This window comes from Molothrus ater, chromosome 4 (genome assembly GCF_012460135.2).
Source record: "Molothrus ater isolate BHLD 08-10-18 breed brown headed cowbird chromosome 4, BPBGC_Mater_1.1, whole genome shotgun sequence".
Lineage (NCBI taxonomy): Eukaryota > Metazoa > Chordata > Aves > Passeriformes > Icteridae > Molothrus > Molothrus ater.
Window position 1 is genome coordinate 64,124,984 of NC_050481.2, and position 15,577 is coordinate 64,140,560.

General features: G+C 39.9%; 2 protein-coding genes across 2 annotated transcripts in view; both read left to right on the forward strand.

Moving 5' to 3' along the window:
- Positions 1-1,301: 1,301 nt before the first annotated feature.
- Positions 1,302-10,157, forward strand: HAUS3 (HAUS augmin like complex subunit 3). Its single transcript, XM_036383091.2, has 6 exons — positions 1,302-1,503; positions 2,438-2,497; positions 3,136-4,168; positions 5,211-5,647; positions 7,252-7,480; positions 8,812-10,157. The coding sequence occupies exons 3-6, from the start codon at positions 3,254-3,256 to the stop codon at positions 9,076-9,078; spliced, it is 1,848 nt and encodes a 615-aa protein (XP_036238984.1). The 5' UTR covers positions 1,302-1,503; positions 2,438-2,497; positions 3,136-3,253; the 3' UTR covers positions 9,079-10,157.
- Positions 10,158-11,695: 1,538 nt separating this feature from the next.
- POLN (DNA polymerase nu) overlaps positions 11,696-15,577 on the forward strand; it is an 88,495-nt gene continuing 84,613 nt past the window's right edge. Inside the window, exons 1-2 of the mRNA XM_036382401.1 lie at positions 11,696-11,768; positions 14,496-14,557. Coding sequence (XP_036238294.1) covers positions 11,711-11,768; positions 14,496-14,557 — 120 coding nt within the window. The 5' untranslated portion in view covers positions 11,696-11,710. The remainder of the gene's footprint in view (positions 11,769-14,495; positions 14,558-15,577) is intronic.

Below are 15,577 nucleotides of genomic sequence, written 5' to 3' on the forward strand. Positions count from 1 at the left end.
GAAGCCAAGGTAAAATGTCTGACATAAATAAAAAAACATGGCGTAAACCTCCTCCCCCCTTGTGTGACTCAATGAGAACTTTAGGGAGGCTGTTGCAAGGCACATGGGGAAGCCCAGAAAAACGTGGCATGAGAAATGTAAAGAGGAAGTGAAGGCAGCTAAACTCGAGGAGTGGCTGATAAAGGATGCTCAGAGCGTTAGTGACAAGTTTACATGACACTCGTTTGAGAGCCAGCCTTTGCAATGCAGAGGTGCTGCAATCTGTGGCCAGAGCGTTCTGGTAACTTCATGGGCAGCAGCAGCCAAAAAGCCAGGAAAAAAACAGGGAGCTTTGTAAGGAAAGCACTGGAAATGAGGATTCCATAGGAAACCTTGGTACACCCATGCCCTGAGGACTCTGGTCTCAGCATCCTGAGCGAGGCACAGCGATGCTGTGAAAGGTTCAGACGAAGCTGCTGGGGACAATGCGGGGAATGGAGCACTGGAACAATGCGGGGAATGGAGCACTGCCTCTACAGAGGCTAAATTTTGGGACTGTCCAAACTGGAGAGGAAAAAGCTAAAGGAAAATGCTCTGGGGGTTTGTAAATTGCCATGAATATCACGGGTAAGGTACATGCAGAAGTGGCAGTGACCAAATCCTGAAATGCAAGTACCAGGATCATTTGATGGGTTTTAGAGAGAGCTATAAAACAATTAGGAAAGTGCCTTTTCAAGGAGCACTTAATGATGTTCTGGGATGTTGCCTTGTGAAGTTATGTATGAGCATGTTCAAAAAGGCACCAGGCAAATCCAGGGACCTTGAGCCCATGAATTACTGAAAAGACTAAGCAGGGTTGAAAACCAGCAACGCTGGGTACGGATATTAAAGTGCTCGCCGCTAGCCATGTCTGGGCTTCAAAGGAAGCTGAAGGGCACAGCGGTCAAGGCTGGACGACATCAGTTGCGCTCACGTCTGCCCCATCCTCCCCTCCCGTGTGCTGGGAAGGGAAAACAGCGAGCAAGGGCCGCGGAGAGGGAAGGGACGGGCCCGAGGGCAGCTGAGGGACCGCACCGAGCGATCCCGCCCCAGCCGAGCGTCCTGAGGGGAAGGGCGGCTCATCCGTTGGAGCCCCGCCCACATGACGTCACCGGTCAGCGGGCCGCGCGCGAGGCGGAAAGCTGCGCGCGTGCGCGGGAGGCCCCGTGGGCGGAGCGGGCGCGCGCGCAAGCGCGGTGGAGGGAGAGGGGCGGGGACGCCGCGCGCGCGGCGGGCGGTTCGAGCTGCGGGCGCTTCCCTGAACCTCCCCTCAGCCTTCCCTGAACCTCCCCTGAAACCTCCCCTCAGCCTTCCCGCCGCCGCCCCTCACCCTCTCTGAGCTTCTTTCCAACCCTCCCGTAGCCTTCCCTCCGCCTTTCCTCTTCTTTCCCTCAGCCCTCCCTGAGGCTCCCTTCAGCCTTCCCGCCATTTCCCGCCTCGCTCCCCTCCCCTCGAGCCGCCGCTGCGGCGGAGCAGAGCTCTGGGGTGAGTATGGAGCGGTGCTGGGGGCTCGGGACTCGCTGCCGGCGGGGCGGGATCAGCCGCCGCCACCGCGCCCCCGCTCCCCTCCGACCTCTCCTCCCGGCCGGGGTCCCTGTGTGGCCGGAGGCCGCGGCTGCCCCGGGGCGGGACGTGGTCCCTGAGGGCTCCACTTGTGCGGCCCGCGCGGGGCCGGGCATCGCGGGGGCTCCCTCAGGGTGCCGAGCTGTTGTTTGTGGTGTTTGATGGCAGTGGCAGTGCCGCGGTGGCCCAGCGTGCTGCGCACAGGGCTGTGTGGGGGCCCATTATTTCACAGAATGACAGAATCAGTAAGGTTGGAAGGGACCTTTGGAGACCATCCAGTCCAGCCCTGCTGCAGGGTCACCTGGAGCGGGTTACCCAGGAACGCGTCCACGTTGTTTTGGAATGTCTCCAGAGGGGGATTTCACGACCTCTCCGGGCAGCCTGTTCCAGTGCCCTGCCACCCTCAGCGTAAAGTTCGAACTCATGCTAAAGTCAAACTCCTTGTGTTTTAGTTTATAGCCATTACTCCTTGTCAGTGGGCTCCACTGAAAAGAGGGTGGCGGCGTCCTCTTGGCGCCCATATTTATGTGTTTTGAGGACAGCCGTTTTAAGCACGTTGGGCAGAGGACGCTTGGGGCGCTGCCCTGTGACACGGGACTCGCACAACGTTCTGTGGCATCTGCAGTGTCTGAGCTAAGTCAGACACATGGGGAGCTTTAGAGGAATGGCTTTACTTGTTCAGCTCTCCAGGCTGGCAGAGTGGGCTTCTCAGGGGGAATGTATGTTTTAGAAAAAAAGCATTAGGTAGTATCAAACTAAAAAAAGTCCCTTAGTGTTACTAGGGTATTGCAGGCAAGGCCTCCTGACTGTTGATAACTTATCCAATATTCTTTGCTGTCTGTTACACACACTTTAGGATCCCAAAGCTGATTATTTGTCTGCTAAGAAACAGAAAAGCAGCAAACTCCCTTTTCATGTAAGTTGTGACCGTTTCACAAGGGTATTTTTACATTTATTTTAATTTAAATTTTTTATAATTGATAAAAAAGTCTGCAGTTTATGTTGAGGTGTTATATGTTAAAGCATTTCTTGTTCCATTTTCAGAGGAAACTTTAAACCAAAGGTTTAGAAGACAAGATTCTGCTTGCTGTTGGGGTAAAAAAACCCTTATAGCCAAGATGTTGAAATGCTGTGCAACATCACTGTAGTTTTGTTTTTAGAACAAACTGAAAACCCTGATCATTTTGGAAGATTTAAAATAATTGTGGGTGGTTTTTTAAATGAATATGCAGAAAACCATATAAGTAAAATCACTTTTGCAGGCCAATGAATTGCTCAGTATTAACACCTGTTGCTTTTAAATTAATGATACTATACTGTTTCCATAATAAGTTTATGTGAATTAGGGAAAAACATAGGTGCTTGCAATGATGTGGGATGTAATTGATACAAAAATATGTCCTGATTTAACCAACAAAATATATTAAGATATCTGAAATTAAAATTGATGTCAAGTCTTTGAATAGCCACTTTAGTCCAAAACAGCCTTCAGGGTTTTTTTTGTTTGATTTTTGGGTTTTTTTTGTGATCTGACACTTCCTTTTTCCTGTACAGACTCATTTTATTAAAATACTGAATATCCATTTTAAATGGCAAAAAAATTAAAGCTGGAATAATACCTCAGATTTTTTCATGTATTTGGATCTTTTCTGCTTACAAAAATATTTCCATCATGAGCTGTGGAAAGGATTTTGTGGAAACTCTTAAAAAAATTGGATATCCAAAGGCTGATGAGCTTAATGGAGAAGATTTTGACTGGATGTTTGAGTCTTCAGAAGACAAATCATTTTTGGAATGGTTTTGTGGAAACATAAATGGGCAGCACGTGGTACCTGAAGAAGAACTGCAAGATTTTGATAATCTTCTCCAGCATGGTAAGGCTGTTTTGGAAGGAAATGCACTGGATGATGTCCTTAAAACCTTGGAGCCCACAGGTTCAACAAGCAGTAGCCAAGAGGAAGATGAGGAAGAAGTGAAGAAATTAGAGGATGAACTTCAGACTCTTCAGAAGTTAAAAAACCTTCAAATTCATCGGCATAATAAGCTCCAGCTGTTGGTTGCTACAAACAGCCACTTGTTACAAACGTTCCAAAGCAGAGAGGAAGAAGCACGGAAGGAAAGGAAAGAAGGACTGGAAGTGTTTACTGCAGCAAATAATAAGATTGACAATGAACTGCAGTCTCTTATAGCTGCAGTGAAGGAATTTGCCTCTTTCTTCACTGCTTCAGATTCAGAACAAGGGTCAGATGCACATCCACTGTTTTTTTCACAAATTTCTTTGGACAGATATTTGTCTGTGGAAGAACAAAACACTGCAGCACTTACATCACACTTAAAAAAGCTTTTTTATGAAGGTATGCCTAAATGTGCTGAAAAGTCACATGAAGACATCTTTCAGCTTGAAGATTTAATCAAGCAAGTCCCTTTTGATGAGGCTAACGAAATGTGTGAAGAGAGGCAAGAGATAGCCAGGCTCCAGGCATCGTATATCTGTGGTCAGAACCAGCTAATTCAGCTGCAGGCTGAAGAGGAAGGCATCAATTCAGCTATCAAGTGTGCAGAGAGCCTGCTGCAGTCCTTGGACAAGGTAAGGTAAAAAGGTGATACAAGGTGCTGGAGTTCTAAACAGACAGGCAAGTTCCACTGGACCTAGTGAAAGGAATTGCTGAGTGACTGTTATTTCAGTTGTTTTTATGTAGTGAAATTGCACTTTGATGAAGCTTTAGTCTTGCTCACAAAACTGCTCTTGTGAAATATCTTCAATTTCCATAGTTAGAAGTTCTTCAGTGTGGTAGAGTACCTTTAATTCTATTTTTCAGCATTACTACCTTTAAAATCCTAGAATTTATAGTACCTTTCTAGTTTAGTTTAACTTTGAATTTTCAAATTAGACCTGGCTCTTTGTACAGTAACCAGAATCTTAGCTTTGGTTGCAGTTTTGTGGTATCAGGGAGCCAATATGATAAATGTATTCCTGTTTATATTGCACAGCATAAGCTTAAAAAGTTTTAGTTCATTCACTCTGACAACTCAAGTATTTGTACCAAATAAATGAATCTGAGAGTTAAAGCCCCAGAAGTCTTTCAACAAGTGAGTGACAGGCAGGTGTGGTTAGTGGAATTTGTGAAGAAATCATAATGAAAGGAAAGGTATTTGCTTATGCCAGACATGGAATAATTTGAGGCATCATGTCAGTTTGTATATTTTCATTTATGGATGACTAGTATATAGGACTTGATTGATTAGGGTAATTTGGAAAAGATTGATTCTGCCAGCAGTGTTGATATCTGACTGAGTATAAAAAATTATGTTTGCTTGTGAGATTTCAGTTAGGCATGCTTGAAACAGGTGCTAGGTAAAATGCAGCTCTTTTATTTTTAACACAATAAACTGTTTCCTGACCCTGTGATAGAATGAAATTACTTTTTACTGAAATATATTTGTTATCTACTTTGTTAATCTGTATTTGCATTATTTTGTAAAATTCCGTAAAACTACTGTGGAGTTATCATTTAATTTTGTAGCTAAATGTAACATAAATACATGAATCTTACATGAACTGAAGAAATGTTTGGGATGTGGCTTGGCAGGAACCATGAAGAAATTCACAAATATTTTGTTTTATGCAGGATATTGGACAACAGGAAAACTTTGATGCTAAAATATCTAGTTTAAGTGCTGAAATTTCAGCAATTAAACAAGATATAGCTCGGATAAATAATGAAGAGCTGCTTCCCCTTCTTAAGAAGAAAGCACAGCTTTTGACTGCACCAGTGGTGAAAGAATACTTAGATCACCAAATTGCTCGGCAGGACTGTTATGCTGCAATTCAAGATAAAATAGGCAGGCATTTGATAAGACAGAAAACATCATTTGAACTTATTCAGCTGGCTTGTGAACTGGAGATGAAGAAACACCAGGAGTTCAGCTGCCAGCTTGAGAATTTGGTAGAATCTCTGAAACAAAGCACTGATGAGTTAGAGCAGAGACTACAGGCGATGGCTGAACAAAGTGAGCAGGCAAAGCCAAGGAGCACTATTAGCCCAGAGGATGGTTTAGCTTGCAGGTAAGTGTTAGAGTCACTGTTGGGCTTTCTTTGAAATAATACTGGGGACATGAAGGCTCAGGCAAGGCAAGCCTTGCCTGCTGCCAAGTTCTTACTTACTTGCTGTAGCTAATTAGAATTTTGAATTTTTCAAGAACTGAAGCTTTCAACATGTGAAACTTGTTTCTTGCATGTCCTTTGAAATTCTTTGCAGGTTTGCCTGAGGAAAAACCGTTCAATTATCAGTCTTTTTAATATTGCTGAAGGATTCCTAATTAATATCCATAACATGAAGAATGTTTAACCCCAAGCCTGTCTTATCTAGCACCTCCTGATAACTCTAGAGGCGTAGATGTTAATAGCAGTGATTTCCCAGGCTGTGTGCACGGCCGGCAAAAACCCCCCGTGTGGTAGGAGAGAGGAATGACTCCTTCGGGCTGTGACGTGTTCAGCTCGTTTTTGCTTGATTTGCCATCTGCTTTGAGTGTCCTGGTACCCATGCAGGAGTCTGGTTTTTCACCATCAAAATAATTAAGTCTCCTTAAAGTTCAGGTGATACACTTAAGGATGTGTGCTGTGCTGCTCCTCTATCAAGACTAAACCTTTTGATGTGATATATTGTATAATTATAGGTGTGCTACTGTCAGACTTTTCCTCCTTCTTTAGAATGATGCTTTAAGTGTGTTTTTTTTCAATAATTGATAAGTGATAGCTGAATATGGTTAGGCACAGTGAATAACTGGAAGAATTAGGCAGCATTAATTTTACTCCTATTGTGTGTTTGTGTCAGCTTGTTACATTTTTGTTCAGGTTTATTATAAAGTCTCCAAATCACTGAATATTTCTGGCTACTTTTTTTTTTTTTTTTTTAGATAAAGAGCAGTTAAGTTGAAAGATTTAAAAACCTTATAGGCTTTGTAAACAGAAGACACTTGAAAGACATTCAGTTACTTCTGAAATATAGCTCCTTCTCTTAATAAAGCCAGTCTGATTTTATATCAGGGATTAGCTCCTGGAGATTTTGTTATGCAGAGGTGGTAGTAACATTCTGACTATGTCAAGTTGTCTGTAATCTTACTGAGCCCATTCCTGATACAGTTATGGGTACACTTTGCTGTAGTGTGCAATGCTGTCTTTTGCATGACTTGTAACTAATTAGAGAATTTCTTAGCAGTCTCTTCATAGAGAGATAGAAAACAGGAAATACTTCAGTAAGCTTGAAAATGTTACAAAGATGGTTCTTATTTCTCATTGGCTGTTAAGTCTGCTTTCATTCAGCACTTAAAAAAACCCCATCTTATTTTGTTCTTGAAGTGTCAGGAAATAGTTGGCAAAAGCACACTGTCAACTTCTATTTGCATTCATGATGTACTTACTAACTGTTACTTTAATATTTCATTGCTACTAATTTGATATTGAAATATTTTGGATTCCTATTAATCACTGCTATATATAGATGGAATCCTGAAATCCGTGGGAGACAAAGTAGTGTTGTAAAAGTGCCCTCAGCAGAACTTACCTTACTCATCCTCTGACTTCTCAACACAGACATGTTCTCTTAACTAATGATGATAGAGTGCTTAGGAAAGTTATAATATTTGTGTGTCTAACTTCACTTGTTACAGGCTGTATCAGCTCCTGGAAGGAGGAAGTAAAAAACAACAATTGTTTAAGACATACAAAAGCCTGGAGCAGATGGCTCAGAAGTTAAAGCAGGACTGTGCCTCAGTGGAAGATCAGCTGGCAGCATCTGCTCAGGAGCAGTCTCTCCTCTTGTCCAGCCTAGAGGGCCATGTGGATGCCCTTCGTGGTGCTCTCTATTGTGGAACAAATCGGATCCAGCTCCGCAGTCCAGTGAGCCCTTAATGATTGCTTTCAAATGACTGCATTGTTTGTCATGTTCTTTTACTGATAAAAGGATAGTGTGAAGGCTCTAGACATTAAAACTGTCCCCACTTATTAGCAACAAATTTAGTAACATAATGATGATGGATGCTGAACATTTACATTGTTCTTGGCTAATGTTGGGTTTTTATAAATGCTGGCAGGTAATAATTTTTTGGTTTCTGAGCAAACAGTTGGATCTAACTGAATTTCTTTCAAAGGCATGTGCAGTCCTGTATTCCTGTAAGTCTGTGGTGTGGGGGATCCTTTGAGTGGGTAGGGTGTCACTGGAAAACTCATTTAAGTTGCTCTTTATTTCATATGGGCTCTCTGCCCTGTTACCTGTAAGACCCCAGTAGTATGGTTTGGCCCCTTAAAAGCCTGGCCATGGCTGGTCATTTGGACAAAATAGAAATACCAGAATTTTGAAGGACACCTGTAGTAGGACAATCCTCCTACACACCTCTCAGGTATTATGCTTAGAACATCTTTTAAATAGGAGCAGGATTTGTTAAATGCACCTTGTTATGGTTTTTAAGTCCTTGTAGATACCTCAAAAATGCATCAAGGGAAATCTTCTGTTACATAATACTTTCTTGGTTAATTATATACAAATATATTTAACATTCATCTGTCAAATGAATTTACAGCATATAGAACAGTTTTTATTTAAAAATGAGACTGTAATTGGAACAGTATGTATTTAGGGATTGCACATTATTAAATAAAATACCTTCCTATTGATTTAAGTTACTTCTTAAAATATGACATCTTGTTCTACTGCTACTGTTTCTCAAGGAAAGTAATTCCTTTAATAAGGGAATAATGTGCAAGTAGATGATTACTCTGCTTATACTGAACTATTACAGGAATGCCAGCTGGGAAAGTTGTAGCTGGTATTTAATGATTTAATTGCAAAATTGATTTGGCTTTCTGTTTTGCTTTTTTTCTGTTTGTTTGTTCCCTTTTAAGATTTGACTAGCAATGAAGAGTTGTAATTGATAGAAAATGTAATTCACTCATGTCTCTAGGTCAGGTTCAGATTCTTGTGGTCTTAACTCATTTGGTCAACAACTAAATGAAATTACATTTGCATAATACAATATGAGTTCTGTTACACGGAGCTCAAAAATGATATACATTGAATGGAATCCCTTATTGTCTTTGTTTCTGTTTTTTTGTTATTATTTTTTGGTTACAAACAAATGGCTTCCCAAAGCAAAAAACCTTTCATATTTCTACTTCAGCTGGTATATTAATAATAGAAAAGTAATAATATTTTGTCTTTTATTTTTTGTTAGGAACTTACTGAGCAGTTTCACCAACTGGAATTGGATTTAGATGAACTAAATAATCTCCTTAAGGATCTGGTTGCTGATCTGAAGTCGAAGAGAAGCTTTTTAGAGTCCAATAGGCTGCTTCAGATGGAAAGAGACTTGTATGTGTATTTTTTCAAAGATGAAGGGCAATTGAAAGAGATGGTGGAGAGGCTTGAGCAGCAGTCCCAGGCCAAAGCCAGTGGTCTGGAAGATGAGAATTTTACAACCAGTGCAGTTCTTAATGTCTAAACAGCAATGTACTCTTAAGAAAGGAAAATGTTAATGTAAACTGTCTACGAGTTTATGGAATAATAAGCATTAGCTTGTCAAGGCTGACACTTACCTGTCACTGCAGTGACTCTTACTGCCACTGTTACCAGCTGAGATTGTGCTGCTCTATGGCTTCTTCTGCCCCCTGAATTCAATCCCTGTTTTGTCAGAACTCTTGGATATGAAGTAATTGTTGGTTGTTTGAAAGAAGTGTGTTCAGGCTGCTCTTCTGCTGGCCTGTGTGTTCATTTCTTCTGCACACAGCATAGCTTCAATAGGAACGTGAACCCTTGAGTCTTTCTGCGTGCTAAGAACTTTTTGAACTGCAAAATGAACGTGGAGAAGGCATTCCAGATTTTGGAACAAGGATGTAATGTGCTCATACTGAAGAGGAGAATTCTCAAAGGCAGCAGATATTCCATGATTGTTTCCCTTACAGTTCTTCTAAGAAGACTTGGTTTTGTTAGAAATGTGTTGGAATATGTACCAGAATCTGTTTTAACTACCAAGACCATCTGTTTCAAGACCATTCCAATATCTCTTAATTTAACTTAAGGCCTATCTTCTCCATTGAAACCAGTCTATACTTATTGTGGCTTGTCAATGAACAAGAATTTTAAATTTATCTTTTGTACTTCTGAGTTTGCCTTATAATTTATAATGATAGGCATTTCAATTCAGAGTGCTGATGCTTTCATACTTGTGCTTTCATGTGCATTGTTAGCCCGTTTATCAAATTTTTATATAGCTTCCTAATATACCAATGGAACTAAATAGGCTTTTATAGTATGATAACTTCCAGTCTTTTATATTTTGATGGGATCAGCTGTGCTTGCTTTCAAGCACTGTACATATTGATGAAGGTTAGTATATTTGTTTAAATTCAGTACCAGTAGTCTTAAAACTATTTTGATGGCACTCTTTTAACTTCTATGTGATTATAACTTATTTTTAAATGTGTTATTTTTTTAACTTACTGGTTGGGTATCTTTATGTCTGGATTTCATGCTTCTTAACTCTATACTTTGTGTACATTATTAAATGCCAAACTCTATCAATTCAGTTCAGTGTGGTTAATATTTGTGAGTTTTTCTAGGCCTGTTCTCAGGCATGGTGTCTTGTTTGTATTTAGTCTCATTTTGATCTGCCCCTGGGGCTGGGACTGCTGCTTCCCAGCTTGGGAAGGCAGGGAGCTCTTTACCCTCTGTAGGAAAGAAGTGTTGCTCTTAGGCATAGAAGTTGGGAGGAGTTGAGTGCAGGGAAGGATTGTACTTCTGACTCCTGGAATGTCAGGGAAAAGAAAGCCATTGCACCTCTCACTCTTTCCTTCACATGCTTCTAATTAGAACTCGATGGATATAGCCAGTGCTCATGCAGAGTGATGGGTGTTCCTCTGAATTAGATGCAAATATTTGCACTTTTAAGTATTAAAAGTTGCAAGGTACCTGTGGTCTTGAGCCAAGAAAAATATTTCCGTGTAGGCAGAGGGACTGTTGTTTGCTGATGGTTAAGTTTGACAGTCAGTTCATGCACTGGGTCCAGTGGGAGAAGATCAGAGTAACAGCACTCCAGCTCCCCACTTGTATGGGAATAATTGAGCAACAGCAGCTTTTGCTAGAGTGATCGATTTGTACAGCTTGGATCCTTGCAGTACTTTTTAAAATGTTGGATATTTCTCTTGTGTTTGTGACAAGTTTTACACGTTCTTCTCTCTAATTGTCAAACAACAACAAGTCATCAGCAGGGACACTGTTACTTGTGATTCTCCAGAGTGTGGTGTACCTAGGGATTCTGCCAAGCATTTTGTAGGTATTAGAGAATATGGACAGGTCAGCTGGAAAACCAGCTCCTGTTCAGAAAAGGATAACAGTTACAACAACAGTAGCTGGGGTCAAAGCTTGTAGGGACTATAAATGTTACTGACCAGTTCCTTAATTTACCAAGTAGCTATTTTAAAGTTACTAATATATGGAAGTATTTGAATGCATCAATTATACAAAATTTAAAAAAGTAGAGGTCTTTTATGATAAATATTTTCTGAAACAGCACATAACCAATGGCTGTATATTGTGATAGTGTTGCTTGTTTCTTTAATCTTGTGTTGGCTTAATTTTGGCAATTACTGGAAAGTTTACTATGTCTTTCCTGATGAAGTCCAAGCACTAGTGACAGTAAATGTATCCATGTGCTAGATACAGACTACTTTAAAGATGCTGGCAGGGGAAAAGTATCTCAGACATACATACTTGTTTTATTTGTCAGATTTTATTTTCTTTCAGTACAAGTTAACTGTACTTAGGACTGCTGATTTTTTAATTGGGGTATTAAAGCACTATTTCAAAGAAGTTTGTTTTTATAAATTATATTTTTATTTCAAATACAGTACTGATAGGCATGTCTGAGAGCAAATGTAATTTTCCATTGAGAATGAATGGCTAAACATGTTCACTATATTTTGTCTTCAATTTCAACAGAATATAAGTGAGGATTACTCATGGCCCTGATTAATTCATAATTTGTGTGTTCTGTGTTTAGGTTAACCTTAGAAATGGAGCGGTACATAGGATGTGAGATTTCTAAAGTGCCTTTATCTAATATTGCTCAGAGGATTATGACAGCTTTGCAGTCTATTCCTGTAGAAGCTCAGACTAACAGAGAAAATAACCAGAGTGAGTAAAACTTAGCCTGTGTTTTTCTGTTGAAAAGTTGAAACACAACGGTATCAAACCTTTAGTCCCTGTTTTTAAATAGGTGACAAGAAAAGGTGAGACTTCAGGTTTACAGGTCTAGAAAAGGAATTAAGCTGTGACTGTGACATTTGCTGGGACTTTTCCAATTCAATAATGTTATGTGAGTGCAAGGAATGGTGCCATCAGTTTAATGTTTTCTCTTTCTGTTTCTCCTATGTCGTACAGAATTATATGGGAATTTCAGACTGTCCCTTAAGTACTACAATGTTGTAAATTAGATGCATATGTTAACTTGACTCTGGACTAGATATTTAAAGATCACTGGAGGTACTAGGAACTTAACAGGAAACCTCTCCAGACTCATGTCTGTCCTTCAAACACATATTCATTAGCAGTGTGCTCCTTGTGAAATTCTAGGGGGAAGAGTGAACAAAAGTCCCAGTGAAAGAACAAATGTGGCAATGTTACAAGTACCTCAGCAGTTCCAGAGTATTGTGGGCACTAAGGAGGTTTTGCAAGGTGCAGGTTTTATTCTCAGTTCTGTGCAAATCACAGGCAGTCAAATTATGGCTCTGGAAAGAAGTAGGAAGTTAAGAGTTTTGCTTACTTTCAGTTGTCTGTTTTCTCCTGACAGCTAGATCCTGGAATATTATCTGATCAATGGGCTTTAAATCTAACATTTATTCTGTGTACATCGTGGTTTTTGCAGCCACTGTTGTATATCAATTGTGGTTCAGGCTCCTCTTTCAGTAAAATATTGGATCAGTGGAGCCTGGTGATGTAGCAGTGACAAAGGTAATAGTCCATCACTGTGTAAATCACTGATACACATTTAAAGAAATGTGGGATGAGTTAATATAAAATGTTGCATTGTATATGGTACCTCTGGGACCAAAACCCAGGTGATTTTAAAGAAAATTCTAGCTCTTTTTAGCCTCAGCTTGATATTTTACTTCCCTTGCTACCTTGGTCATTGCCTATACGTATATATTTATATATATATATGTATATATAGCTTTGGTGTGGGTCTGTAAAAAGAAGTTTATCTCTCTTAAAAAACCAAAAACAACTGCAAACCTCTGATGTTAGTGGTCTGTTTCAGACTGCATTGAACTGTATTTTATAGAGAGATTTTGAAATTTTTAATTCTACTTAATGGAAAAAATGTTTGTCTTTAGAAGGTAAATATTGGGCTCAAATAGAAAAGATATCTGCAGTGTTGACCTAATTGGTGAAATTCTGTGGTTATCCTGGCTGTGGAGCTCCAATCTTTCCATCAAGCCTTGAGGAGTTGGAAGGCAGGGATGGGTTTCTGCTGCCATCTGGTGACACTTTGGCATAATTCAGAAACTGGAAGTTGCAGATCTCTTCAATACCTGTCATACTGATTGTTGTGTGCTGTAGGAGAGAAATGTAATGCTCATCATCTTCTCTGGGGGTTGGATTTGTCAAGGAAAAGTGTCTAGCTGTAAAACAATTAAAAGCACTGAATGTAAACTCAAATACTATCATTCTTAATGTTGTAATACTATCATTCACATTGTTGTAGAAAGTGTTGAGAAAGCAAAGGTAAAATGTTTGAAGCTACAAACACAGCTGTGCCATTTTGGCTGTTCTAACAGCTTAGGTTAGAATTTTGAGCTGGAGCTCAATGTCTGATTATACACTTACACCAACATGCATAAATAAGCTTATTTTCTTCAGTAGACAAAGGTCTTGATTGTCCAGAGAAGTGTTTTTTTAAAAACAGTTCTAGTAAATTGAAATAGGTTACCTTATGCTTTTTTTGATATTGGTTAACACCATTGTTGTTTCAGAAAGTATCTTGCTGCTGATAATGCCAATTCATAGCTGACAGCAGCAGTTTGGTGTTGTACCCAGTGTGGGGAGACAAAACACATACTCTGGCTGTGAGGTGTCTTCTGGCTGGGCAATGGAGAATCAAGAGATAAAGGAATCCTAACTGCAAGCTCTGGGGAGACCTGTGCTTGAGGTGCCTGTTTCTGTGCCCACTGAGATAATTACTGCTAGCCTGTTACCCCTGGCTCCTTCCTTCCAGGCTTCACTTGCTTCTCTTCTTGGGACTTGTGGACAGTGTTAAGGCAGAAAAGAAATGCGTGTCCTAATGGTTTCATTGTCATGCCTGTTCTGTTGCAAGATGAGCAATGTGAAAAAATGACCCCCTGCAGGTGAAACATGGTCAGTTTGTAAAGCATGATGTGCTAAACTCAGATACAAATAATGCTTTATAGAACAAAAGTTTTGTGGAATACTGCTGAATTCCAAGAAAACAGTTAAGCTGTGTAAAGTTTCTAGAGTTTGGATTTTTCTTTTTTTTTTCCTTCGTGCTCATACCCCTAGCTTTACTATGACCAAAATGAGTTGTGTTTCTTTGAAAGAGGCAAATTCACATAATTATGGTATTCCTCTGAATACCATGGAAAAGGTTTTTCTGCTTTGTAGTGAATTTTAAATAATTTTTTTTCTTACTTGTGACAGAACAGTCTTTTAAATATGCATATTTTGGAACCTGCAAGGCTCCTGTCTGCATGAATACTAACTTGATAAATGGTTGTTGAGGGAAATTTTTTTACACTTCTTTCAGGTTTGGTATAACTGTCAGTAATATAACCCTGTATGAAACCTAAGATATATGGGCTACTTGCAGACTGATTTGTATTGTGAATTGTTTCTTCTTTTTTAAAGGTATAGAGAAGACAAAGGAAAATAAACTAGGTGATAAGGATGCACATCTGAGAAATGAAAAGGCAAGCATTTTGTAAGATTGAAAACCACTAAAAGCAGTCTTTTGTAGCAGGTTTGAAGTTACAGATTGGTTCTTTCATAACAAGCTTTATCATGATACATTTTATGCAGTCATAGTTCAGGTAACTTCCTCTGTCTTATTTTACACTTGGCCTATATTTACCTATGAGAGTCTGGGCCCAACTTCTGTTCCCTTTTTACAAGGAGTTGGACTTTTGTGACGATTGATCAGAAATGAGGTTGCCACATTCAGACAGTCAGCAGAGTTTAGAAATGTTCTCAGACTCCTGTTACTGAACAATCATAAAGTGAGCTGATTTGTATGAAAAATTACTTTGTATTAGGAAGCTTAATTTTGGGTTTAATCATTTCTCTGAATTTGGTTTGGTGTGCATGTGAGTGAGTGCCAGTGCAGGAGTGGGAGCAGGTAACTGTGGCAGCCCCAGCCCAGGCTTTGCTTGTAAAATCCATCGAGTTGATTGATGAGTTGCAGATGCTGCAACTAATCCCAGCTGCAAATTTCACAACCTTCCTTACTCTGACTCTGCTCCATGTTGCACCCTTCAATTCCATTCAGGTTGCTCAGGATGCAGAAAACTGATGCCTTGTGTGGAATGAGATAGTTTCCTACAAATTATACTGGCTCACAGGCAGCTGTGGGTGCACATGGAAAGGAGTGGAACTCCTTTTTGTAATGATGACACTCTAATTTTGACTTGCTGCATTTAATGAGATCTTCCTACATTGACATAAATTATGAAACTACATCCTGGGAGTCATTTTCTCTACTTCCAGCCATGTCATTATTTCTAAGAGAAGGTCAGTTCTTCACAGAAGCTGCTGTTTCTCTCTGTGGTTAATTGCAGTTCCAGCTGTATTATTCTGACTTAATAATTAAATTCCTTTGTTTATATTTTTTGAATCTTTAAAAGAGAATTGCTTATTCCTGGTTCTATAATTACTAGAGTGTCCTAATTTAAATTCTGCTGTGTTAAATGATAAAACTATTTGCAGTTTGTCTG